The sequence below is a fragment of the Telmatherina bonti genome (assembly GCF_933228915.1).
Source record: "Telmatherina bonti genome assembly, chromosome: 9".
NCBI lineage: Eukaryota > Metazoa > Chordata > Actinopteri > Atheriniformes > Telmatherinidae > Telmatherina > Telmatherina bonti.
In genome coordinates this window covers 14,905,295-14,930,388 of record NC_136627.1, presented here as the reverse complement: position 1 = coordinate 14,930,388, position 25,094 = coordinate 14,905,295, and the positions used below count along the sequence as shown (strand labels likewise).

The following is a 25,094-nucleotide window of genomic DNA, read 5'->3' as shown; positions in this document are numbered from 1 at the left end:
ATCTTTCTCTTGACTCGTCTTTTTTATCCTTTCAGTTCAGTCCTCTAATTCTGAACAACATAACAGATCCACAGAGATCTTGATTGTGTTTCTGTATCTTTGTGTTACACTGCTGCTATGGGGCCAAACAGCTGTGCAAAGTGGGGCAGCAGTCCACGGCCCTGCATGTTTTCTATCTACAGCGGAATTTATATGAGGGGTTACAAGCACATGAATGGGCCCCAGTGTCTCGGTTCCATTTATACGTCACCTCATCAGTGCGCATGAGAAACACTTGTTAACACCCAGACACACAATATTTCAACGTGAACTGAGAGGACAGCCACAATATTAAAACTACAGACAGGTGAAGGGAATAATCTTTTGTCAGCATGCGATGCTCACTCCCAGCATTCATATGGACTATCTTGACCACCCACCTAAACACTGATGCAGAACAAACCCTTCCATTAAGTTTGCAGAGCTTGAAACAAGATCTGTGTTTATCAAAAATGCGAAATATGGCTTAAGGAGGTTGAGCAAAGGTGTGCTTTTCTGATGATTACTCGGAAAGATTTCACTTGAGGTTGGAAAAGCTGATTAGATTTTTGAGTTTAGGCTCCAGCTTCCCCGTAACCCTTCATTAGAGCAAGTGGGTTAGATGTTTGTTTGAGTCAAGCATGAGAGTTGGTGGATTAACACCTCTGACAAGTTGTCGTTGCCCTGCTCCTTGTGAGTGTTTCTGGCTGATCAAGTGTCAAACATGGACATTCAAGATTATAAAGAGTGAAGAGAAGGTTAGAGTATTATATTAAGACCTATAATAATTGTGGGGCACAAAACTTTTAAAATGAACATTTTATTTAGAGTGCACATATCAAACAGTCTTCTGGTTTACCTCTACCAAGGAGGTTATGCTTTTGCTCGCCTGTCGATTGATGAGAAACTTAAACCAAAAATTACTGGGCAGATTGTATTTTGTTTGTTTTTTTTTTCTGATAGTGGGTCTTGTTCTGACTTAGATTACAATTTGTGTTTGATCATTAAGAAACTATGGACAACAATATGTAGAAAAGTTTTCTTCACAAAAAGATTGCCAGTGAGCTGCTTGACATACTGTAGGTCAGCGCCCTCCCAATGCTTTTCTAGTTATTTAGTTTTTTTTTACACATTTTAAGTGACATGAACATTTAACTTAGAAAATACATTGTATAGTGACATGTTAAATACAAGTGCCAGTAACAAAGGGACAGAAATGTGAAGTGTTGTTTTTTTCTAACTGCAGCATTTTGTTACGATGAGACGCTCTGTCTGCAAACCTGGTCAAAGAGCACAGATAAAATAGTTATGGGGAAAATCCCTTTGAATAAACTATTTATCTTTGTAGTGTAGTTGGGATATGTCAAACAGCAAGATTGTATCTGTATTTCTTTTTTCCAAACTTTAAGTGCGAGGAGGCTGAATGTCTGACCTACAAAACCCCTGGTGCACAATGTTGTATAGTGAAATGTCAAACATAAGTGTCAGTAACAGAAGGGAGGAAATGTAGAACTAGAGCTGTATTTCTGTAGGGAAAACTGCAAATGTACATATTGTATCAAACTTTCTGTTTTGTTTGGTTTGGAGTTTATTTCACTGAAAGTATTCATCCCTTTTTGTATGACTGTCCATTTTCAAATCAATAAACAATCAATAGTAAATGCTTTAAGTCACTTGTAGTTTTTTTTTTTTTTTTTTTTTTTTTTTACAAGCAGATTAAATGATCTAATGAATGTCATAAGGAACTCTACATTTAATGTGTCAAAATAATGTCATAATCATAGATTTCCTGCATACAAGATATAAAAAAAACTGACGTTTGCTTTGCAAAACTTACAGTACAGCTGAACTACACTATATCATCATATGCAACATGATTCTGTTATTGAGATGTCACATAATAAAACACAACAAATGGAATAAAACGCCACACAGTGGAATAAAATCTTTCTTCACATATATTTTATAACATTTTGAAGTACATTTTAGAAATAGAAGCTACAGTTTATAAAACCTTTCCAGCAGAAATCATTGATGGGCCAGCATCAGCCTTTTTTCTTTAGCAGACAGGTCTGTTTTCTATATGGAAAAAAAAAGAAAAAATATTAAAAAAAAAAAACTAAAAAAAAAACAAAAACAAAAAAAGAAAACCTATAAATCGCTACATTATTTTGTCCTGCGCTACCTTTAAATTCCCATGAAAGCACCAGCTGTCTGCATCTCTTGTCTTTTATAAAATATAAATTATTGAAAAATATTCAAATATTGTGAACTAAATACAATAAAATTGAATCTCATGGTAAAAAAAAAATACAGAAACATTATAAAATATACACAAAAAGAACATCCAAAAATAATAAGGGTTTCCTTCTAAATCCATTCTGAGATATGCGTATGCCACAAAATATGGGTATGTTTACACTTGCCTGACATTAAAACACAAATCCTGCAGATTGTGGTTTCCCACATTTAACAGGTCATTTTCCTGACAACATCATTGGAAATACTAATCATTTTAGAAATGCAATATTTTTCTCAGAAGCCATAGTAACATTATGACTTTGTTAGGGGGGGGGGGGGGGGGGGGGGGGGGGGGGGGGGTGAAGCTGAAAACACTGGTGTCACAAATTAAAAATAAAAAAAAAAGAGAGAGAAACAGTGTTGAACAGCACAGAAATTAATGAACATACAGTGCAGCTTATTACCAATCCACTTCTTTATGGTCCAATTCTTCTTTTTGGATAACAACATGGGTTCAAGTCAAAGCTTGATGATGATAAAGAAGCTTTTTACCAGTTAAATGTGAACATACAACGTCTGTTTTCTGCAATCAGTGGGAAACTCAAACCTCTGTGCTTTCTGATTTATATAAAAAAAATGATGAAAGATAAAAATTTTCCAAATACGTGAGAGATTTCTGGTCCCTGTCTTCTAACACTGTGGATACCCAAAGCACCATGGCCAAAGACCTCACATGGGTTTTGGTTATTATTCCTGCTTTGTCTCCTGCTTATTTGTGTTATCCGGGTCTCAATAAAGCATTATGAAATACAATCTGTACAAATAGACATCTGCAAAAGCTATTTTCATCCATATGGGTAACATTCAGCCACTGTAAACAATAACATTGTATTCTAAGATAATATTCAACTTTAGCATTTCCCAGTGTAACAGCCACTGTTCCCACTGCTGGGAGGAAACTGCTGCCAATTTGCTTAAACGTAACAAGTGAATTGTTAAGCCTGTGCTCTGAGGAGACCGCACAAATAATGGTGGCACCACACCGACTGACACACAAACTTATAAAACTTAATTGTCAAGCTGACTTGCACCCTCCCTGTCCACTGCTATCCATGTCACATCACAAGATTCCTTGTTGTCACATTCATCAATACCAAACAGCTTCCATTGTCCTCGGTCAACATTTTCCTACTGCTTGTCCCTTTTTTCTTACATCACACTACCAAACTAAACTGCAGCTGCTTCCTTTTGGCCAAAATGCACCGCCTAACGAAACAAAAATAAACTGACACTTGACATTTTTCGGATTTGGAAAAAAAAACTCCCTCCCTCAGCTAAATAACTTTGAATGTTACAGGACAAACAAACAAATCTAACACATCGCTAACATGGACAGTGACCTGACAAAACTGTTCATCTAATTAGCACATTTGAGAAACTTTTCTTACCAAAAAGACTCCTGAATTTCCCCACATAGATTGTCTACGGTTAGCTAATACTGGTGGTAAATGCAAAAATGCATCAGTTTCAGTCACAATATGTGTCTCCGACAAGGTGGCAAACATATACATAAAGAAGAAAGCGTCAGTTTCAAAAGCAACGGCTACTTTCATTTATCTTGCAGACACTCTGGGTATGAGTAATCCCTAACAGGTCCTTGCACCCTGCAAAGCACAGGGCCAGTGTCTATAGTGTTGTCTGATAACAAATCAGCACAATTCTCTTAAAAGGCTCCTTGAAATCAGAAATGTTTTACTTGGCATCTGTTTATAGGTTTAAGTCTTCTTTTAAACCTTCAAAAGACATAAAAACTTCTCAAATAATTGCCCTGATAGATGGGTTCTTACAATCAATAATATAATACTGGCACAAGCGTACGGTCATTAAATAAATTCTTAATTACACCTTTTTTGGGGGTCCTAGCTAAAAAAAAAAAAAACACAAAAACAAAAAAAAACCTTCTTGCCTGAGAAAAACATTAAGCATGTGTGTAAATGTGATATAATAACCTTCCTCAGTTCTTTTTTTTTTCTTTTTTTTTTTTTTTACAGTTTGGCAACTGTTTTCTCAGCAGAATCATCATATCATCTCTTTCTTGGTTCTCTAACATTTGCTTGTCTCGGTGCTTTTTTTCCATCCCACTTTGCTACGTAAAACAGAACCTGAACTCCACCCGATAGCGCCTCACCTGCTTCGAGCTGCAAGAAACCACCAGTATACATCACACACACACTCATGCATTCACACACACACACACACACACACACACACACACACACACACACACACACACGCACGCACGCACATTTCAAATGCAATGGGGTGTGACTACAGGTTTTTGACTTCTGCCCTCCTCTTAAAATATGGTCTGAGAGACAGGAGCTCAACGTTGACAAAGACCCCAGTCAGTCATTAGAAACATTTTGGTACCCCCCAAAAAAAGACAGTTTACCAACTCTATCTAACAGTTAAGACCACTTTATGAGCCTCGGTCCATGTGGCTCCTTAACTTTTGTCCTCACGTCTTCTTTCCATCTTTGAGTTCACTCGTCCGTGTCAGGCTTTACGTCCAACATCGCGTGCAGCTCCTCGGGTGTGTAGCCCAGCAGGCTTTTCAAGTCACAGACAAAGCGGTAGACGTAGCGCTTCCCAGACGTCTTGTGGATGATGTTCTTGTCGTAGTAGTAACGAAGGCCACGGCTCAGTTTCTCGTAATTCATCTTGGGCTTGTTTTTTCTTTTGCCCCACCTCCGAGCAACCTGCAACACCACAGAGAACAAGCATGTCAGAATAAGATTAAAAACTAGCTTTGCTACCGATGCAAATTTGGCTTAAGAATCCTTTTTAAAAGCCTCAGCAGAGCCAGACACAACAGGCGACTGTCTTTTCAAAGAAAACATCTTGTTCATCTGGCCAGCTATTTAAGACCTCCCATCTCGTGTGTGAGTGACCAGCAGGGTCATGACCTCTCACCTCATCTGGGTCAGAAAGCTTGAACTCCCAGCCATCGCCTGTCCAGCTGATGAAGGACTGGCAAGACTTGTCGGTCAGCAACTCCAGAAGAAACTGCCACAGCTGGATGGGGCCACTGCCTGGAGAACAGAGGCAAGGAGACAAGGTGTTCATTTGTGTCTCTTACACCGCAACTGTCCTCTAAGCGGACACATTTTGCATGATCAAGTGGATTCAATTTTAGACAATACTCTGGAATTTTTATGTTTTTTAAGCCAGACTTTATGGATGCAGATGCACTGCAAAATCACAATGTAAATTATAAATGCAACCTTGATGGTTTTTTGGGTTGGGGTCTATAACTGTATTACAGCTGGAGACACTTTGGAGCGATGCAACATATGATGATGTACTGCAAAGCAGCAATGCATACTTAATGTGTACATGAAACTGTTAAATATTCATGCCAATTATGCAATTATATCTAAAAAGGGACAAAGTAAACCTTCTAATTTGGGTCAAGCTGAAGAACAGCAGTAGAACTAAATGTCCTGCTCAACACAACAGCCTCATTCATCATGTATTCCCCTGTCTGGCAGTTGCACTGTACTCTATGTGAATCTAGAGTCTGTGTCCGAGTTCCTTACCGATGAAATCACTTTTTTTTTTTTTTTAAATATGCTGCGCTGCCTTTGGGCTTCAACAGCACAAATCTATTTGACTTCAAGTCATACCATATAGCATTTTGGGGGGAAGAACAGCTCCAAAGTCATCTATGTTGAAACAACGGGATGAATTTTTCAAGACTATAGACTAAGATAACCCCAAAAAGCTTCATTTGAACACTAGCGCAAGGCTTTATAACAGTTCACGGAAAAAGGAGGGAAAGCAGAACAAAGACAACCAAAAAAGGGCTGGCTTTGTCTGTGAACTAGATTCAGAGCGCTTTACTTTGATCGTGTGGTTTCTCTGCATATACACGAACCCACCCACTTTTTGAGGCTCGTATGTTGAAATCACACCTGCCTATACAGCACACCGCCTCAGCAAAACTGGGGCTGAACAAAAGTCACCTCTCTCTCTAAAGTGCCTCAGAAAAACCAAATGTACCCTTAACACAATGCAAACGAAAGCTTTCAGGGAAACAGGCGTGTGGGCTGAAGACTTGAAAAATGGCACTTCAGAGACCTCACCAAGTCCTGCTAGGATTGGAGAAGGTGCATGACATCAGTCACGTCGGGTCTGGAAAATAAGTGTCTCTGCAACACAGCATCTCTTTCAGATGGAAAGCTTCAGCTCGCATTCCAAAAGTCTGCTGCTGTTAACAGTCGGCCCACATGAGGGTGATACCAACCCCCTGTGCTCTCACGCCAGAAAGCAGGCGATCCTCTGACAAAAAAACGAAGAGGGGGGTGGAGTTTCCAAAAATATGCTACAATCTTCATGCACAAAGGACCTCATTGAAAGAGCATACAGTGTGGCAAAAAGGGTGGGGGCTTAATGTTACAGCAGCATTAATTGCACACTAAACTAGTCCTGAGCATTAGCAGCTTTAACATGAACCCTGGAAGCTGGATGAGAGCTGGATGAGCTTGTTAAGTGTTTTACACACGCTACATGACATGACTGATCAGCTTTGTTGATGCAATATCTTGCTGCAATGCAAATAAAATCCTTCCAGTTAGCATTTTCAGATGTGAGAAATGGAGACGCGAGAGAGCTAAGTATGATCATACTGATTGAGGGCTGAACATGTTGAGAAGCTGCCTGATATTACTGCAGACAGAGGTGTAAATGGCAAATTATCACAGGAAACCACAAAGATGACAACTGAAGCCCTACTTATCTCTATGCAGCCTTATCTAGCTCCCTGTCCTCTCGCTACAAGTGTCACCTGTCACTGCTCTGACTGGAACAGGAAGCTCGAGCAGAACAACCTGTCAAGCTGTCAAAAACATTATTTTGGAAGTTAATTTAAGTTCATTTCGTATTCTGTTTTTTTTTTTTCTTTTTCTTTGTTTGTTTAATAAGGTTGATACTTACTCTTGTTCCCCTTTTCTTCCTGTACTCCCACACATGTGCATATGGTTCAGGATACACACTCTACACACACTTTATGCTTCCAGTCTCTTCAGGTCACTCTAAAGTGCAGAGGACCAATTTCTTTCTTATAGGATGAAATTTAGATCTTTTAGCAATATTTTTTTTAAAGCTCAAATGAGAGGTTTTCTCCATAGACAAAACACACCATGCAATGGGATTTAAATCACTTGCTTTGCAGTTTTATCCTGTTGTTATGACCAGTGCATGCATATCAGCCATCCAGACAAAGAATGCATAACAGAACACTTGTGTGTGAGTTTTCACACAAACAAGGTAGAAACTGCAGCAAGTATGGCAAATGGAACAATAAAATTATTCTTTATCATAAAGTTCATTCATTTGTATTATGCTGCAGGGAGAACCGCAGCTTCTGCTGGTTCTGGAGCAGCTTTAGGCTGTGTTGCACTCTTCGTTATTTGATTATAAATACATAACAGCATCTTTCCGACATCGTTACAAATGAAAGACTCATTGTTCAACGAGTGGCTTTTGAACTAATAACCACAGAGATGACCAATTAAGTCGGGCATACCAACCCCAGCTCAGTCTAATGACATCTGATGTATGCATTGTTTGTGACGTTGAAAACTCTGCTCGGACTTCCCCTTTTTTAAATGCTAGCAATCATGTAGCCTTGTGACTGTAATTTTAAACAAGGCTGAAAAAGTCCCAAAGACTTGAAGGTTCTGCAGTGTAAACTGCTCAGCGCTCTCTACAAGCCAGCGCTCCATATGCAATTATTGTGTTTAACATGGAGGAGAAGCTTACGCAATGAAACAACAGAAATATGCATGAAAGGAGCATTTGTGGTTAAGTGTTGACTTCCAAGTAAATAGTTATAAGTAGCAACAGCAGCTTTTGAACCAAAAACCATGACAGATGCTAAAATGGTGCATTTTAGAAAAAAAAAAAAAAAAATGTGTGCAAAAGTGCCTTATGAGATGAAGCGATAACTTTGTTCTGGTGCTACACGCAGGGGCAGGCATGATTTCTTTGTTTCACCAGTGTTGCTAGGACGACCTGGAAAAAATAGGCTGAGATGTGGGTTGCAGATAACAAAGAGGTAGATGAAAAGTCAAGACAGAGAATTAGAAAGAGAAAAAGAAAGAAAATAAGATGAAAAACAAAAAGTAGGTATGAGCAAAATCTATTTTGCTTCCTGTGATGTGCATAACTTTGGCAGCTTGGGTAAAGTTTTTTTTTTTTTTTTTTTAGGGTGTCTTAAAGTGGTGCATTACAGCACTCCCACGTGTGGGGCTTTTTGCAGAGCATCAACAAGTGTGTTGCAGTTGTGCACTGAAGCGATGGAAATTAAATTGAGGAGTAAATGAATTAATTAAAACTTAAGTTAGATGATTAAATGGATACACAACAAAACGCTGTCATTCTACATAAGACTAAATTTCCATTTATTCATTTTTAATTTCATCAAGAGTGAAGTAAAAGCTGAGGATTTTTTTTTTAAGGAATGTATAAAATTTGAACTGTAGGCTTCTTACCTGTGTATCCTGCCAACGCTGCTGCTGGGATGACAGGTTTATCTTTGCTGAGGTCTGAGCGCTCCCTCACGTAGTCTTTAAAGGTGCCTTTGGGCTTGTGGCCATGCAAGGCAGTGGGGTAGTCTTCTGAGTCAAAGCTGTCGTATGAGGGTACCCGCTGCAGGCTGCTGAATGAGGACTGGCTGCTCCACGACTGGGTCAATCGGTCACAGCTCTCAAAACTATCGATGCTCTCGAAGGAGTCCTGGCCACCCAGCTTACCTGAGGGGCGAGAAAAAAAAACAAAAAACTTTGGTAATACAGAATTTGACTTCACGATTGTGGTTAAAAATTCTTAAAAAGTCTAATTCTGAACCATGTCTGATAACCTTAAGATGTTCTACTATTATAGTTTCTTTAAAGTAGTTATATGGTAACCACCTTTATTTTCCAATGCAATTCCAACCCTCTTAGACAAAACTTCTTGGAATTTTTTTAAGTAATCAAGGTTTCTTAAATGCAATTACAAAGCTCTTCTTTTGGGTGTATGTTGCTTTTTGTGCTGTTTTCTGTCAAGATAATCCCGCATTGCTTGAACAGTTTTAATGTCCACAAACTGGGGAGGATTTCAGCACTACATAAGCCCAATTTCCAGAAAAGTTTCTCTCCAATTCTAGTGTCATTTGGCACGCTTTAGCCTTCTTTCTCCATTTTCCCTCTATAAGAGTGGCTTATTGGCAGCCATCCTTTCATGGAGATCATTTATTACTAAGTTTTGGTGAAGAGTGGATGGATCAAGATGCATCTTTCCAGTCCTGTGTCAGGTCTTTGTTTGATTTGTTCCTGTTTCTTAAGTGCACAATTTTCAGATACAGTTAATCTGCTATAACTGTAGATTGTCTTTTTCTTTTGTTTATTTCTTTTTTGTTTTTTGTTTTTTTGTTTTTTTTTTTAAATGTATAACACTTTCATACCTGTATCTAACTATAAAGCAAGAGGTGGATCAAAAGTCTTGGATTATAATAAAGCCAAAGAATTATATGAAAGTCTTGAGATAAATGACATGAGAACACATTTTGATTCATTTTCATAACAAGAAACCCCTTAGCAGTAAATATATTCCTTCTCGCCAAGCTATATTCTTCTGCACTGTACTTCTGTCTTTATTTCACACCTCATTTCGCTTTTGCAACCACCATTTGGATTTGATTCTAAATGGAAGACAATCACACAAATTGTCTTGCTATTTTCGGCCTCAAGAAAGATAAGCAGTCTTTGAATGGTAAGTCATTAACAAATGACAGATAATTCAGCCCCGCCACTGATGCTGAAATCTTCAGCTGGCAAAATTGAAGCCACATGTGGATATCAGTTGAGCTACAAAGTACTTTCCCACGTCGGGAAAGCTCGACACAACGCTCAAAAGCTTGGTATGCGTGTTGCATGATGACTTGACCTTAAATCTTGCAGGCAAATGCTTTAAGCGCTCAGAGGAGTCTTGACTAGCATCCGTGGCACATGCTATTCATTTATACAGCTGGGGATTTGTGAGAAGAAAAGCCTTGCTTTATGGCTATAAATGTAAACCGTGCTGCTAATTCCTCTATAAACTATCACAGGGAGAGAAAACAAGCCCGTGTATTCGCAAAAGCAAACAGTTTCATGAGAAAACCCCATGTTCTGTAACTGAGGATGACACCTCTATCTCCTTACCCAGAATGTAGAGGTTGAGTCGAGGAAAGGAGGCCAAGAAAAACAAGAAAAAAAAAAAGACTTGCTTTAAGGTTACACCACTTCAGCTGCTTTACATAAGGGACAGGCGGTCTGAAGAGAACACACTGTGGCTTTGGTTCGTGTATCACTGACAAAAACAATAGCGTTTACTTTTTTTTTCCCAACCCTGTCTAGAGTGTGTGAGGCAGGTTTGTTTGAACCACAAACCAACCAGAGGCCCTGCTTTACTTCTCTTTTAATACATGCACACTGATGTGGCATGACAAGATTTTGGTAGCTTCAGCACAAACACACACACAGGCAGACGCCCACAGACACCTTTAACGTTTACATTGTTTAGATACGCACACACAAACGCATGCATGCGCCTGTGAACATGTTCGCCAAGAGGCCGATCCAAACAATAAGCTGAAAATGGAAGGAATGCACATTTTGCACCATAAAGCTCAACGATTCTTAACACACGTACTACATGTGTGCCTCTCACCTCTGCTGAGGCGTCCCACACACATGTTGTCGGGGGAGACCACCTCCTGCTTGACAGAGAAGTAGTCGCCTTGCATGGCATTCAGCGCTGTGTCTCGTAGGATGACGGCGGGATACTCGCTCTCGTACTTGAGTGTGAGCAGCTCCTCCGAGCTGATGGGATGGAGCGTCTGGTAGGACTCTGTGATGAAACCAGGCTCCGAGTACTCAGAAGGAGGGACGCACTGTGCATGTTCATAGCCTGGAGACACAAAAGGAAATGAGTGTGGATAGAAAGCAGACAAGGAAGGCGAGGAGCAAAGCAGAGGGTGAAGATCAATCTGAGAAGAGTGGAGTCATTATCCCTCTTGGGCTGAACTGCTGCCTAAATGTTGGGGCTGTGAATGGTCCACAACATAACACAGCATTAAGTTAACAAGGTGAATCTTGTCATTTTAAGCAAGTTTATCGATTGGACCAGTGATTATTTCCTATGATGTCTGGCCAGCCTAAGAGTAGAGCTGCAAAATGGACTAAAGATCCCTATTCAGAATATAAATACAAAAATGAAAAGAAAAAGAACACGTTAACAGTAAATCCCTTTTACAGTAACCAACTCACTCTCTGTAGCATACATCTGTAGCTATTAGACAGCATGACTTAGGAGGAATGTGATGAGTACTTACTGACAAAATAGTCTGAGGTATAGCGGGATTCCTGGAAGTTGGAGGTCAGTCCATTGATGGGGTAATGCTTTGTATCCTCTTCATGAAAAATGGATAGAGAGTGAGCATCAGTGACCTCATCATTGATTTCTTTTTTCTTTCTTTTGTATCATGTAACTCCATCTAGCATTATCAAAAATTAATGACCTGAGCTAAATTGTGTTTTCCTGTTTGGCTCCTGTTACTGATAGGAAATGCCAACAAGACCCTCCAGTAGAATAAGCAGAAATTGTATGAATGCCCGATAAGAATAGTTTCTTGTTATTAGGAGAGAATTAAAGAAACAATGTTTTAAGCTCTATTCTATTCAATTATCTGATTTAAGTTTCCATGGAATTACCTTTCTGGAGCATTTCTAAATGTTCCCAGAGAATGTCACCCACAAAGTCAGGTGCCAAGTCCAGGAAGCGCTCTTTCCCCATCGCACACAGGCTGGCTCCATTCATGCCGAATTTGTCAAAGTCAACATTCTTCAGACTGAACTCGTTCACTGTCCATGTCAACCATTCAGCCACGTGGTTTTCTGTCCACTGTCTGGGATCTGAAAACATTGGAGTTGGCAGTTGTTACATGTTCTATGACACACCGGAGAGGATATACTGCTTGCAGACATTCATGCAGACGCTCATCTCAGCCTGTGACTGATGCATGACATAATGTGTAGTTTCTGATGAGGCGCTTACAGCAAACCGCCACACAGTAAGCAGAAAAGAAGATGGAGAAAGAGGGGAAATGTAAAGCGGCGGTAATGAAAAGCTGAAAACCATAGATGCCGATTATATGGTGATGCCAGCAATCGTGCTGCCTGCAAACAGCATCAAGCCGCTGCGCAGTCTGTCTGAAAGCCAAAGCTGCCTAATTCAACTAATGCCTAATGCAACTACTGCAGTCTATGAAGTAACTGTGCATGTTTTGGTTTTCAGCCTCACTAAGAGATGCCCTTTACTGTAAGCTATGAATTAGTTTGTGAAAGAATGCGAGCATCTAGCATGTGACACACTGAGGTAGTTTTGCAGGCTCGCATTTGTGAAATTGGATTTCCTCAATGGAAATGTTAGCGGGGACTAATGAGACTACAAGCAGCGGACGGTTCTTACCTTTGGGAATACCCAGCCGCTGCTGTTCCTTTGTGAAGCCACTGAAGGTGGCCTTCAGAGCCTGGGACATCATCTCTTTACTCCCCGGAGTTAGCAGGGGGACATCTCCACACTCCGGATCTGCCGAACATAAATCACAAATAAGAATTACAATTTCATTTTGAAAATTATGAATGTGTGTTTCATTTAAAATCTGAACAACCGATATGCTAAGATAACATCCTGTTGTAATTCTAATTGCCTTCCCAGGCCACAATAACACATCCTGTATTGTATTTCATGCTGATAAACCTTATAAGATGGAAAATTGAATTGAGAGCGAGAGGAGGTGAGACGGAGAAGCTTGTGAATGCGGCATACAAACACACACATAGAAATCCACACATTTAAAGCTACCGTGATCAACAACATGGTGCAACAATTACATTCTGTCTAGACAGTCACTGCCTCCACATCCGAGCCAATCTATCAATCTATCAGAGAGAGGATCGGAGAGGTTTTTTATGTTAATTTACTGTCATTTGGTGTCTAAAGTCTCTGACACCAACAGATCCTTTGGTAAATCCAACTCATCTGGCGCTCTGCTTTAAAGCAGACATGAGAGTTTATTTACAAACACTTCAAACACTGCCCTCCCTCATACCCGGGCTTCCTGGGTGGGAGAGCAACGCCTGCTGCCCATCAGTGACACTACGACCCCTGCTAGCCCTCCTACCATGTTGCCCCAACACAGTAAGCCTACTGTCACAAGACCGAGCATGAGGGGAGGGGGGTGTTCAGACATTCTGACAGGTCAGGGGTCGAGGGATGAGGTGATGATGTCACTGCGGCTTGCTGGCGGGTGGCTTGGAAAGCTGCAAGGGGGTGGGATGTCTCAAGGGTCCCAATCGCACACTAGGGTCAGTGTTTTCTGCTAGCTGCCAGTGGGCACCCAGTGGGGAACAGAGCTCCCTTTGATGACTTTAAACAGTGCCTGGTGACTCGCACTCATCTAATTAGATCGACCAGCCTGGAAAAATGTGGGAGAAGGGGGCAAAGCAGGCAGCAGGAGTGTGTGTGTGTGTGTGTGTGTGTGTGTGTGTGTGTGTGTGGGGGGGGGGGGGGGGGGGGGGGGGGGGTGCTGCAAATACACAAAGAAGCCCTATTGATCTTTAAATAATGCAAATGTCTTTAATCATTCAGTCTATTATTAAAGTTAAACTTCAAGTTTATATACAGCGAGGAGATTCAAGACCTGCACAGCAAGGATTTAATGGAGCCTTCAGACTGCAGAACGTCCTTCTCTGTGACTGATCTTTTCTTGTCTGTGTTCATAATTAAACTCAGTAACAACCACATGACAATAGGCTTTCCCTCAAGGCAAATGAGTAGTAAATGAAAAGTTGTCACCCCCCCCCCCCCCCCCCCCCACACACCCATGAAGCCTCCCCTCAGGGCACTCCCATTCGTCGAACCCAGATGTCCTGGCATCTCCAGCGGCTGGTGGTTTTATCTGTGAGCAGTACACTGGGACAACATTCAGTTCATGCTTGTTTTCACCACTCACTGACGTCTCGACCTTGTCTGGAATGCACAGCAGCTGTCCCTCCTTCGTAACCAATGTCTGTCTGGCTTTTTGCAAAATTAGGTCTCACAGTTTGTCTTTTTTTTTTTTTTTTCCTGACTTTTACCCCCCCTGGCTCTTTTTTTTTTTTTTTTTTTTGCTTCTTTTTAATTCCCCTTGAAGAAAGAAGCTTTACAACAGACCTTGAAACAGAAGGCAAACGAGCGTTTTGCTTATTCGTGTGATTCAATTAGGCCTGTCATAATATATTTGTCTATGGTACACTAGTGAAGAAACAGAAGTTAGCCATCCTAGTCAGAGAAGTAGTTGAGAATAAACGTTTTTTGTTTTTTTTTACAGCTTCACATGAGACCTTAGTCAACTAGGGTCAGACAAGCCTCAAAACATCAAAAGGGGACATGAGTGAGCCGTCTGTGTTCAGCTGCACCTGACCGCCTGTTACCAAGCTCACTTTTCTAAGTCATGTCAGTAGTGCAGCAATGTTCATGTTGCAAGTGGCTAAAAACTGAAATGGGACTGGGGCTCAGACAGTCTGTGCTTTGATGTCATGGCAGAGGCAAAATGTGTTCGTTTGTTTAAGCTGGATCGAATGGAGTCTGCCTGCACTTTCGAAGCGTTTACGCCCCTCATTCCCCATCGCTTTTATCAACCCGGCCCCAGCGTGCACTTGCCCACACAGACATGAAACCCACTTTAGCACTAAATCCTCCATCAAAGACACTCATAACCATAACGCATGAGAACTAACATTAGGCACTCTAAAGAGAGAAATATGCGAGCCATGATTACAGGCCAAATTAAAAACGTGAAACACAACTTCTGTTAATTCTTTTGTTTTTGTTTTGAATTACTTGTTTCTTCGGCTTAAAATGAGTTTGAAGTGGTTTCTCTTTTTTTTTTTTTTTTTTTTTCTTTTTAGTTGTTGTTTTCCAAGTTAGGATAGTTAGGTGACAGCAAAATTGCATGGCAGAAAAATATACTGTGTTCTTTATTTAGGGTGTTATATGCACGCACATTACTTTCTTACATTATAGTGGAACAAGCTGAAATACAAATCAGAGGAAAAGGCAGCGTTGAAAGACCAACTCTAAATGTACAAGCGAAGTGGTAATAAAGCAGCCTCCACTGTGAGTGATCCATGTCAACGTTATTTGCGGCAGTGCTAATGTACAATGTGCATCCATTAGCGAGAGAGCCGAGCCTGGTTCGAGACGATCTCTAGTAAATGATGAAGTCCTGATACGATTTCAATGCCTGTGAGTCCCATTAGATGCAGAATGGTCAGCATGCACTGAGAGTTAAAACATCCACAAGTCATCACTTTCCACATTAGTTGGTGCTGGTCCGTCCGCCAAATCAGTCGCATCCACTTAGCTCAAGAAATGTGGGAGAGGGTGTAAATCCAAGGCAAGATTATGGTGCTCACATTTCACCAATATGGCTCAAACTAAAAACAGAAAAGATAAAAGGAGAGTCTGCAATGGGGATTATTAAACAAAGGCTGTTTCTTTTAATGATGCAAAGGAAATGATAAATCAATCTATTCTGAGAATCACAGATGAAGGGAGACAGATGTGGAATTTGAATCATCTCTTATACCAACATGACTGGTGGGCTGATTATATTTGTCTCCACTGACACTCCAAACCCCTTCCTAACCTGAGACAAAAAATCTGCTTGACAAAAATAAACACACAAACATAAATTAGAGGCCACCTTTGCCTGCGTGACAGAGTGTGGGTGTGAAATTAGGATTTTTGTGGCTGGAGCCAAAGTTCACTGGGCTGGAGCAGGCCACAGTAAGGCTGAAGATGATAGCAAGGGAGCATCTTGGGTGGGTGAGGGGTGGTGAGTCATCAGTCTGTAATTTGAGCCCTATCACAGGACAAGGGAATCAGGGGTGGGCAAAAAGAAAGAGAGACGGCGGGAGACAAATGAATGGGAGGTTTCATAAAGCTCCCTCTCTTCTCCTCGTCTCTAGAGTGACATCACAGTGGGATCAGTGCCATCGCCCAGCCTCTGGCAGAGGCTCAGTTCATTCATAAAGCCTGGACTGCTGCCTCCACTCTAAATGATGCAATGATACAAGCAGAGCAGGCAACCAGACCCAACAAATAATGGACAATATGCTTTCTATCATGCCACTGAGCTAAAAATAGTCCTACAGAGTTAACAAGTGGATGTATGCTGGCGTGAGAAAAAGAGCAAACTGTTATAAACCAAGAAGAGCATCTAAAATGTCATAACATAAACTAGTTAAATGCAATGAAACTGGTGCAATTAATGTTTTCCATTCTGTGACCTTCTTTAGCTGAGTGTAGGTTTTTTTTTGTTTGTTTTTTTTATAAACAAGTTAAAGTGCCCATTTCCTGTGGCTAAGTTGCAACTTCCTGTGGGACTGAGGTGAGTTGTGGGTTCAGGTGAGGGTCATTTTCATAGCCAGCACTAACACCTTCTTGATTATCTCTGTTTGCACATAGGAACATATCAGCAATGTCACAACAAGGTGCAAGGAGAAGGAGGTTTTGGTAACCAGCCAAGGGCTTCTAATTTTCTTTTAAAGGCAGACCAGAGCTGACACTGGCGGCTGCAGCAGCCTTTGATGGAGATCCATATCTGGAACCCTGGTCTGGGAACGTAAGGTCATAAACCCAACCAGCATGAAGGGGGTCCATTCAGTACCACAGGGTGATAAAGTGGCTACTGAGGGCTGTAGCAAAGCAAGAGGAGGAGGACTGGGTGGCAGTCTGGTTTTAAGAGGGCTTCTTGTTCAGCTAGCCATGCTGTTAAGATTCCCTTCTCATTGCCAAGGACTGAGAATAGAACTGTAGAATAGGTCATGAAGCAGGACCAGAACGAGACCCCTGCATGCTCCAAAGCAGGACAACGTTTGGTTGAAGCAATCCATTGGTAAACCAGGAAAATCCCACCATCACAGGCACCAGTGCTGAAACACTAGTTTTATTCTAAGATCCTAACCACTGGTTTCTGGCTGCCCTCCTGAAACACAAGCCTGTGGTGGTGTAAAGCAGCTGTATGGGACGGGACCACTGCTGCTGACATCTGTCTCTGGCCATGAAAGCAGAGTTGCCCCAGACTATCATTACCACAGACACACTGGCTACTGAAGCAGACAATAAGTCAGACTAATACCCCATAGCTGCCTTTCTGTCTTTCTCCCTTCCACTCCCTCCATCACTGAAATCATATTAGCTTATAATGTGAAAGTGCATTAACTCCCGTGTTTATGCCAAAGTTTCACCGCTTGATACGGCATAGTGTTTGGAATGAACCACACCATCAGCAACAGAAGCTAAACATATCTTTGCAAAAGGCTTGACAGGAATGTTTAGATTTCCAGAAGAGTGGGAGATACAGAGACAAGTTGCTTTGAGCAGGATTTGGCTCCTCTTCTCAAATTTAATTGCCCTGCCCTATGATCTGCAGCAGTGCGAAAAGGCCTTGCTTTTAGGTACGCCTCAAATATTTATGATTGAGCAACAGTAATGTACTTATCACAAAAACGCATTGCACAACCCTAAAGGTCTTCGTTACTTTGAGGCGGGAAAAACAGAACACATCAAGAAGGAATCTGAAAACCTGAAGGATTTTCTCTGTCTTTGGAGGAAAAATAGAAATTACAAAACAGCCAAACAAAATACTGGAGACGTAGGTGGTGCTAACTTCGCTGTATCCATGATAACTTCCCCAAACTCAACATCCCTCACCCGTAGCCTCAACCCCTGTTGTAAACAGACATGGGATGCTCTGGGGGAACTGTTTAGGCATTAAACCAAACACACGACATATCTGACAAACAGTTTACTCTCTGAGTTGCATTTTTTCCACAAAACATGGTGCCTGCCCCATATTTTGTCCAAACTGATACATTCCACAACCAGGTTCCTGATACAAGTGTGAATGATGTGGAACAGTATGCAGCCACACATTCACACCCAATGATTGGATGCTTTGCAACCTTTCTTTGGTGCAACACAACGCATGTAGGTCTTGTAATGGCTGCTTCCAATTACACATTATTCATACATAAGCAACTGGTGCTCATTTGAAGGCAAGCGATGTGTCACACATGGATGCTTGATAAATAAATTCCCACTACACCACAGTGTTTTCATGTTGCGTGCCTCACATTCCACCTCTGTTTTACAATTGCTAATGTGCTTCTCACAGCTTTCTTGTTTTCCTCTAATGTGACCAAAGAATGACTTGTGGTCCAAGTGGCAAAACGGTTTCAGCTCTGGATGATGTATAACTCTTCTATTTTAAGCTCAGTGTCGCCTCTGTGGCTATTAGGAGTATCAAACATAAAACATCTGTCTTCCCCTATCTTATTACGATATGCATGTTTGGCTGACTTCACTGATTAACAGATGTAAAGCAAGATTTGATGACTTTGAGAACTACATTTTAGCATTTTGCAAGATGAGATGGAAGTGATTTCTAAAACATGAGGACATCATCGCAGTTATGTAAACTCAAACTGTATTGTTCCTTTCTACCCCTAGCCCTTAAAGACAAACTTACACAGAAAAGCACACACTGATTGTGACTCATTTCTTCAAAGAATGACTGGACTTAGGGGGATATCGTGCCGCTTTGCTTGGCAATATGACTGGTCATGATGAAAGCAATGACCAAATCTTGTAAAATTCCACTCAGTGACTCATATTTCGTTCACTAGTAGCTTGTAACATATGCATGAAAGCAAATGCATGTTTTGAGGCAGCAGAGTGTCTCCAGTGAAAATTCATCTGAGGACACGTGATGCCGCTTTTTCACAATCAGATCAATTTAAAGTTTTTAGTGAGCACTGAACAAATACAAATTAGCCATTAAAAAGGGCAACTAGCGTGAAAGAAATTACTGACATCAGTCTGTGGTTTTAATTTGTTGCAGTTGCAATGACAGCCTAAATTGAGAGACTGAATGATGAGTGTCACACAGTCACACCAACACACTTTTTCTTTTTTTTTTTTAGGGTGGGGGTAATCAATACTTGCACACAATTCCTGAAACAAGCGCAATCTGCGTTTGTGCCCCATTTGTTTACCAGATTACAGAACCAGCATGCAATGCATGGCAAGTAAAAAAAAAAGGGCTGTGCAGCAAAAAAGAAAATAAGGAAATCTGGAGTCTTCCCTGAACAAAGTGAGTGACATGGCCTCGCTGTGGACAGCTGATAAGCAGGGTTTTAGAGAGGGTGGAATCGTTCTCAAAAGCTTGTTTCTATTCTAGCCCAGTTACCATTTCATTACAGGAAACTGGGCTTCTAAATGTGGAACCATATGACAAAAACAGCAACAGAGCGTAAGGGCGAAAAAATTTAGAAAACCTTTCAATACAATGCTGAGATGCGTGGGCAGTTGTGGAAGCTTTTAGGGGCAGTGTCAAACCATTTAGGGACAGTCAGGCCGGTAATGTTGGGAGGGCCGAAAGGCATGTGCCAACGAAAACCAGTAAGCAAGGTAAACAGACACATAGTCGGACAGCCAGCGGCATGTGGTTCACCAGGCATTTAGCGCCATGACTCAGGGATTACAAGTCAGGAATGACTTGGGATGGGACAAAGTGCACTTACCAGGAACTCACCATATACCACATCAAGGAGTCATGGGAGAAACTCATGTGGCCAACAGAAAGACATGGAAACAGAGGGAGAAAGGGAAAAGGAGGGGAAGGAGCGCTTGTGTGAGTGAGTGGGTGAATGACTGAGGAGTTGTATGTTACCCAAAAAAAAAATAAAAAATTTGCTTGTTCAAGCTTCATTTCCAAAGCCAAGGAATATATTTTCCTTTGTTTTGGTTGTTGGCTTTTCGCAGAATGAGAGCGAAGTGTAAGAAGCTGGAGTGAAGCAGCTGCAAGAGGAAGCCCTACATTTTGATCATTATTATTTAAGAATATTTACTGCCATCATACTGACCACACCTCGGCAGTTCCTCGGCCCATCTCACACCATAAGTTTATTTTATAACAAACTGCTGTATCTGGTACAAACACGCCTTACTTTATGACTAAGCTTTATAAGTGAAGATTAAGGCGTGTAGTCATCAGGGAGGCATTCAGAGAGGAACCACGCAATATTATGGTTTCACGTTTATATAGCCAACAGACCTGATGACAGGCTTAGTGAGGAAGCAATGAATGAAGCGCTGACTAAATGAGGGGATAGCCCATTTCACGTAACAAACCAGAACTGCTGTGTAGCACAGGAAGGGCAGAAAGTCATGGTCAATGTGGAAAAAAAAAAATCACAGGCCTCCACTTTTGTTTGTTGGCTAAAATAACCAGAAGGGGGTCTATCATAAGAGCAAATATCTGGATCCACTGCTTGAGTTTTGATCTCAAACACAAGACCATCCCAAGTTTGACACAGCATATATTGGATAAAAAAAAACCTTCTGTTTGACGAAATTTATCGTCAGACCACATCAAGAGACCCAAACAGTGTTTGCACAGCTGCCAGCTTGCCATGCACACTCAAACACTGGCATATATTACACTGTGCTACTGAGGTAGTGCTGACACTAATACAACACAGCTAAAATCCCAAGCTTATGTAACTCCCCTCTGTCCCAACACATGCTAGCCTTCTCCACAAAGCGCCAACATGAGAAGTTCCCCAGCAAAACAAGCCTCAAGTCTTTCTGAGAGTAATTCATGCAGCATGGCCTGTATGTGCTTGTAGTTTGCTGGATGTGTCAGACATGGATGTAGAGGCCATATAAGGCTTCTCAGCAGATGCATCAGAACTGCCAGTTACAACAAACTGCAGCATTTTGATCAGATAAAAACAAGCCTCCTTTCAAGCTTCTTCTACGCTTCCATGCATGCCACCCAGCAGGGCATGCTCACAAACATTCCTGTCAGTCACTGAACCCCGACTGTCAGGCATGACAAGACACAGGAGTGAAGTGAAAGCGGGGCATTTAGCCCAAGTCTAAAACACACTTGTGCTGTAAATGATTGACATGTGATGTCAGTTGAGTATCAAATCCACACCCAGATGAATCTTTGCTTGACTCCGCAGTACCAACACTTGTAAATCTGTCAGACTCGTCTCTGCAGAGCGGAGTTTTGTTATGGCTACGTTACGCTTTCAGTAGCAACCTGCCACAAACTGGGTGACCGTGAAATAAGTGCGCTGTTCCAGGAATTGCCTACTGTAACACAGAGCAGAGGAAAAAAGGGGGCTTGGCGGAACATTAGAAGCTCTGTTTGGTCTCACCTCTGACCCCGGCAGAGTGTTACCGCTTCGAAAGGAATTACCTCAGCTGTAGAGTGAGGACAGGCATTGAGTAAGCTGACACTGGCTTCACTTCCGTCTGTTACCCACACCCCGAAAAAACAAACAATATCGTAAGGTGGGCTGGAAACCCCTTAAGCCTGTTCGTGTGGGGTGTGCATGCATGTACATGGAAGCAGGCATTTTTGAGGAAAAAAAAAGAAAAAGAGGCAGCTGTTTTTCCCATAGTTCCATGAAGAGTTAGGCAGGCACTGGGAAAGCTTCCTCTGACAAATGCAATATGCCTTTGAATGATCTCGCTTAGTGCACTGTAGGCAAAAAGCTTGTTATAAGCTTTGCACGCCTGGGGTTCTGTTATGTCTTATTTGGATTAGCAACAGCCTCAAACACTGGTAAAACATTTATACTGTAAACACGGCAATGCCAAGTAACCACAACGGTGTGCACGTTCAAAACAAAGCTGGAGAAAAGTTTGCGAGAAGTTGCGAACTCCTCCTTGGCAGGCTTAGCGTGACCCGAGTGCACCCAAGTGAGTGCAAGTAGGACTGTGCATTGCGAAATGGTTTTGCAAAATAGTGCTCTGCTCTGACAACATTTACTGCAACTGTCAGCACATTTTGCTGGTTTGTGAGGTGTATGCGTATGAAACAATGCTCTGCAGGTATTGACAGCAGGGAGAAGTTGGTTAATGTGGTAAGTCACAGCCCCTTTGGTGGGTCAACACTTGCAATTAGGATCAAATTTCCATGATGCATCAATGTAGCTCCACTAACAGGCTCGAAACCACCTTAGCAGCAAAAGCACAGGGGGATTAGTTAATTTTAAAACCAGCAAAATGCAAATCATATGAATGTGCCACCGTGTATAACTTGATTTTGTTTGGAAAATGAGAAGTGAAACCATACAGAGGTTTAAACCTTACACACATAAAAACAGCTCATAGTTGTGGCCTTCTCTGTCACTACCTCAGACTGGAGCAGGCCAAGAGTTCCAGGCAGCGGAGTTGGAGAGGCAAGCCTCAGCAGTGCAGATTCATCACCTCAGCCTGCCTCCCCTTCCCTCTCTGGAAAGTCAGTTTCAGAAGCTGGGGAGGAGTAAGAGTAAGAGTAGGGCTAGGAGTAGGAGAAGGAGGGGGGAAATGGAGACGAAAGAAGAAGGAGGGAGAAGGGAGCTGTTAGGCACCTAACCCCCCCCCCCCCCCCCCCCCCCCCCCCCACCACCCCACCACCCCACCACCACCACCAAAGCTGGCTGGACAGAGAGCCTTGGCTCACCCCTGCATGACATGGGATCTATGGGTCAGAGATGGGTGAGAGATCTCTGGGGTGGATCAAAGTTGTATGAGTGAAAGAAAAAAACAGTCCAACAAACCTACAAAAGCATTTATGAATATCAGTCTAAGCTACATATATCTAAAACTAAACAGAAAGAGGGGTTGCAAAAATTTTACAGATAAGACATTGTAAAATTTGCATTGCATTTCAAACTGTCTCTATTTCATTTTTAAAGTGCATTAAAACAACCTCAATGTCATCTTGTGTGTCAATTAAATTTCCAGTTTGCTTACAAGATATAATAAAGTTCATGTCTTCAAAGAAATGTGGAAAAAGTTAGTTTTTTTTCCCCATAACACATCATGTTTTCAACTAAAGACATAGTTGCCAGCCTCGTCCATTCAGTGCACTGTGAAGAATCACACACACAGTCTACTACAGCATGACTGTAATGCCTCCAGCATGAATACATTTTTCTTTCTTGCGTGTTGTCCAATATTGAGCAATCAACAACGTATTGGCACCAAAAAAAAATGTGTTCAGGACGTTTTGTCCCTGTCGACACATCTAAATAGCCAAGAAACAACAGTACGGTTCCTCATCCTCGTAATCTTCCAGCAGCTGGTTGTGTTACAAGCAGAGATACGGCAGTGATGTTAGTCTCGTGTTAGCTGTCAACCTCGTACATAGGAGTTGTGTTACTCACCGTCCATTTTTTCAGCCTTTATGATCGTTAACGTCGGTTTCATATCGACAGCTGCCGTCATGACCATCAGCGTGACTTAAAAACGCCGCGCGTCCCTCTTTTATTCTAACAACCACCCCCAAAAAATACGGAAAAAAAAAAGAAAACAGAAGGTTAAAAAAAAAAAACTCAAAACAAGAGGGAAAATCTTCACCTCCTTAGTCGCAGTTATATCTTACAGCCCGGTTATTTATGAATTTCAATATTTCTTTCTTATATTAATGTCCTGTCGCTACGGCCTGACTAAAATCCTTTTACTCCTAACTTATTTCTTTCCTTCTCTCCCTCTCCAGTACGTGAACACACACTCTTTCCTCGTTCTTTCTTACTCACTCACACTCACTCCCTCCTTCCTCTCTGCCTGCCTGTGGGTGTTGCGCTGCGAGGAGCCTGAGCGAGACGACAGCGCGAGGGGGGCGGGGCTTAGTGGCTGACTTGCCAGTTGATTCACAATTCAATTACAATGCCCTCCTCCCCCCTCCTAAAAAAGATACACACGCGCTCACACGCTTTGAGAAACCTGCTTTGTGCCAAGACCCCCTTCACGTCATCAGACGTAATTATTAGCCCTCTCTTTCCCGAAAATTAGCCTTTTTACAGGCATGGGAAAACACTGAAGCCATGTGGGAACTTCTGACTAGCTTCAGAAAGAGCGTTTATCATTGTTTCTGGAAGATGCAATGGTAGTTGAAAGCAAAAAATGTTGATTTAATGGCTCCATAACTTTACACAGGTTTGTGTACAAGACAATGACAGCTCAGAATTCATCATGAGTCTTTTTTTTTTTTGTTCTTTTGAGCAACTTTTTTCCAAGCTCTCTCAACCAGTATCAAACTTCTCAGATATTGGCTACTTTCGCATCCATTTTCAGTCCAGCCAATGTACCTTTCCATTATTCAGAGGGCCATCCACTTTATTATGACTGATCTACCAATCATTAACCATAAAATAAACACACCTAATTGGACGGATGAGCCAGTATTGTGTCTGCACATACCAAGCAACTTCCACTACCAAGAACCAACACTGCATCATCAAGCTGGCAGTTTGTCATAAACACAAATCATTTTTTAACTTCATTAGTTAGATTCTATGCCAGCTTGAAAGACAGAAATGTTATACTTGCACCAACAAGATGATTCCCAAAGAAATTTCCATCCATAATCTTGGTGTTAATCAGCATAATGTGTGTACAAATTTAGGAAATTGAAGAAGCGGAGGATTTTAAGAAGCTTACTACAGCAAATTAAACTGAAAGTGGTGTCCTTCATAAATAGCAACACAATGAAATAAAAAAAGCATAAAGAAAATATCCAGCAAAGATGTGACACATGACTCACTGTTCACCAAAGCCCCATTATAAATTGATTCCATGAAAGCTGTCAGGAAGCTATTGTTAGGAAAACTGTGGTAAAGGGCTGAGGTATGCCAAAT

At 41.5% G+C, this 25,094-nt stretch overlaps 1 protein-coding gene across 1 annotated transcript; it reads right to left on the bottom strand.

Annotated features, from left to right (window-relative positions):
• Positions 1-1,970: 1,970 nt before the first annotated feature.
• Positions 1,971-23,998, bottom strand: ets1 (v-ets avian erythroblastosis virus E26 oncogene homolog 1). Its single transcript, XM_079246312.1, has 8 exons — positions 23,622-23,998; positions 12,814-12,933; positions 12,057-12,257; positions 11,678-11,755; positions 11,014-11,253; positions 8,814-9,074; positions 5,233-5,351; positions 1,971-5,018 (listed from the first exon to the last, which is right to left on the bottom strand). Exons 1-8 carry the CDS (start codon positions 23,686-23,688, stop codon positions 4,803-4,805), a joined length of 1,302 nt encoding a protein of 433 aa, XP_079102438.1. The 5' UTR covers positions 23,689-23,998; the 3' UTR covers positions 1,971-4,802.
• Positions 23,999-25,094: the final 1,096 nt, after the last annotated feature.

Excerpts from the sequence above, each read along its gene's own strand:
- ets1 (XM_079246312.1), bottom strand. The coding sequence starts at position 23,688 with ATGGTCATGACGGCAGCTGTCGATATGAAACCGACGTTAACGATCATA. Across the intron at positions 12,934-23,621 it reads AAAGGCTGAAAAAATGGACG|ATCCGGAGTGTGGAGATGTC; the intron begins GTGAGTAACACA and ends TATGTTCGGCAG. Across the intron at positions 5,352-8,813 it reads AGCGTTGGCAGGATACACAG|GCAGTGGCCCCATCCAGCTG; the intron begins GTAAGAAGCCTA and ends TCTGTTCTCCAG.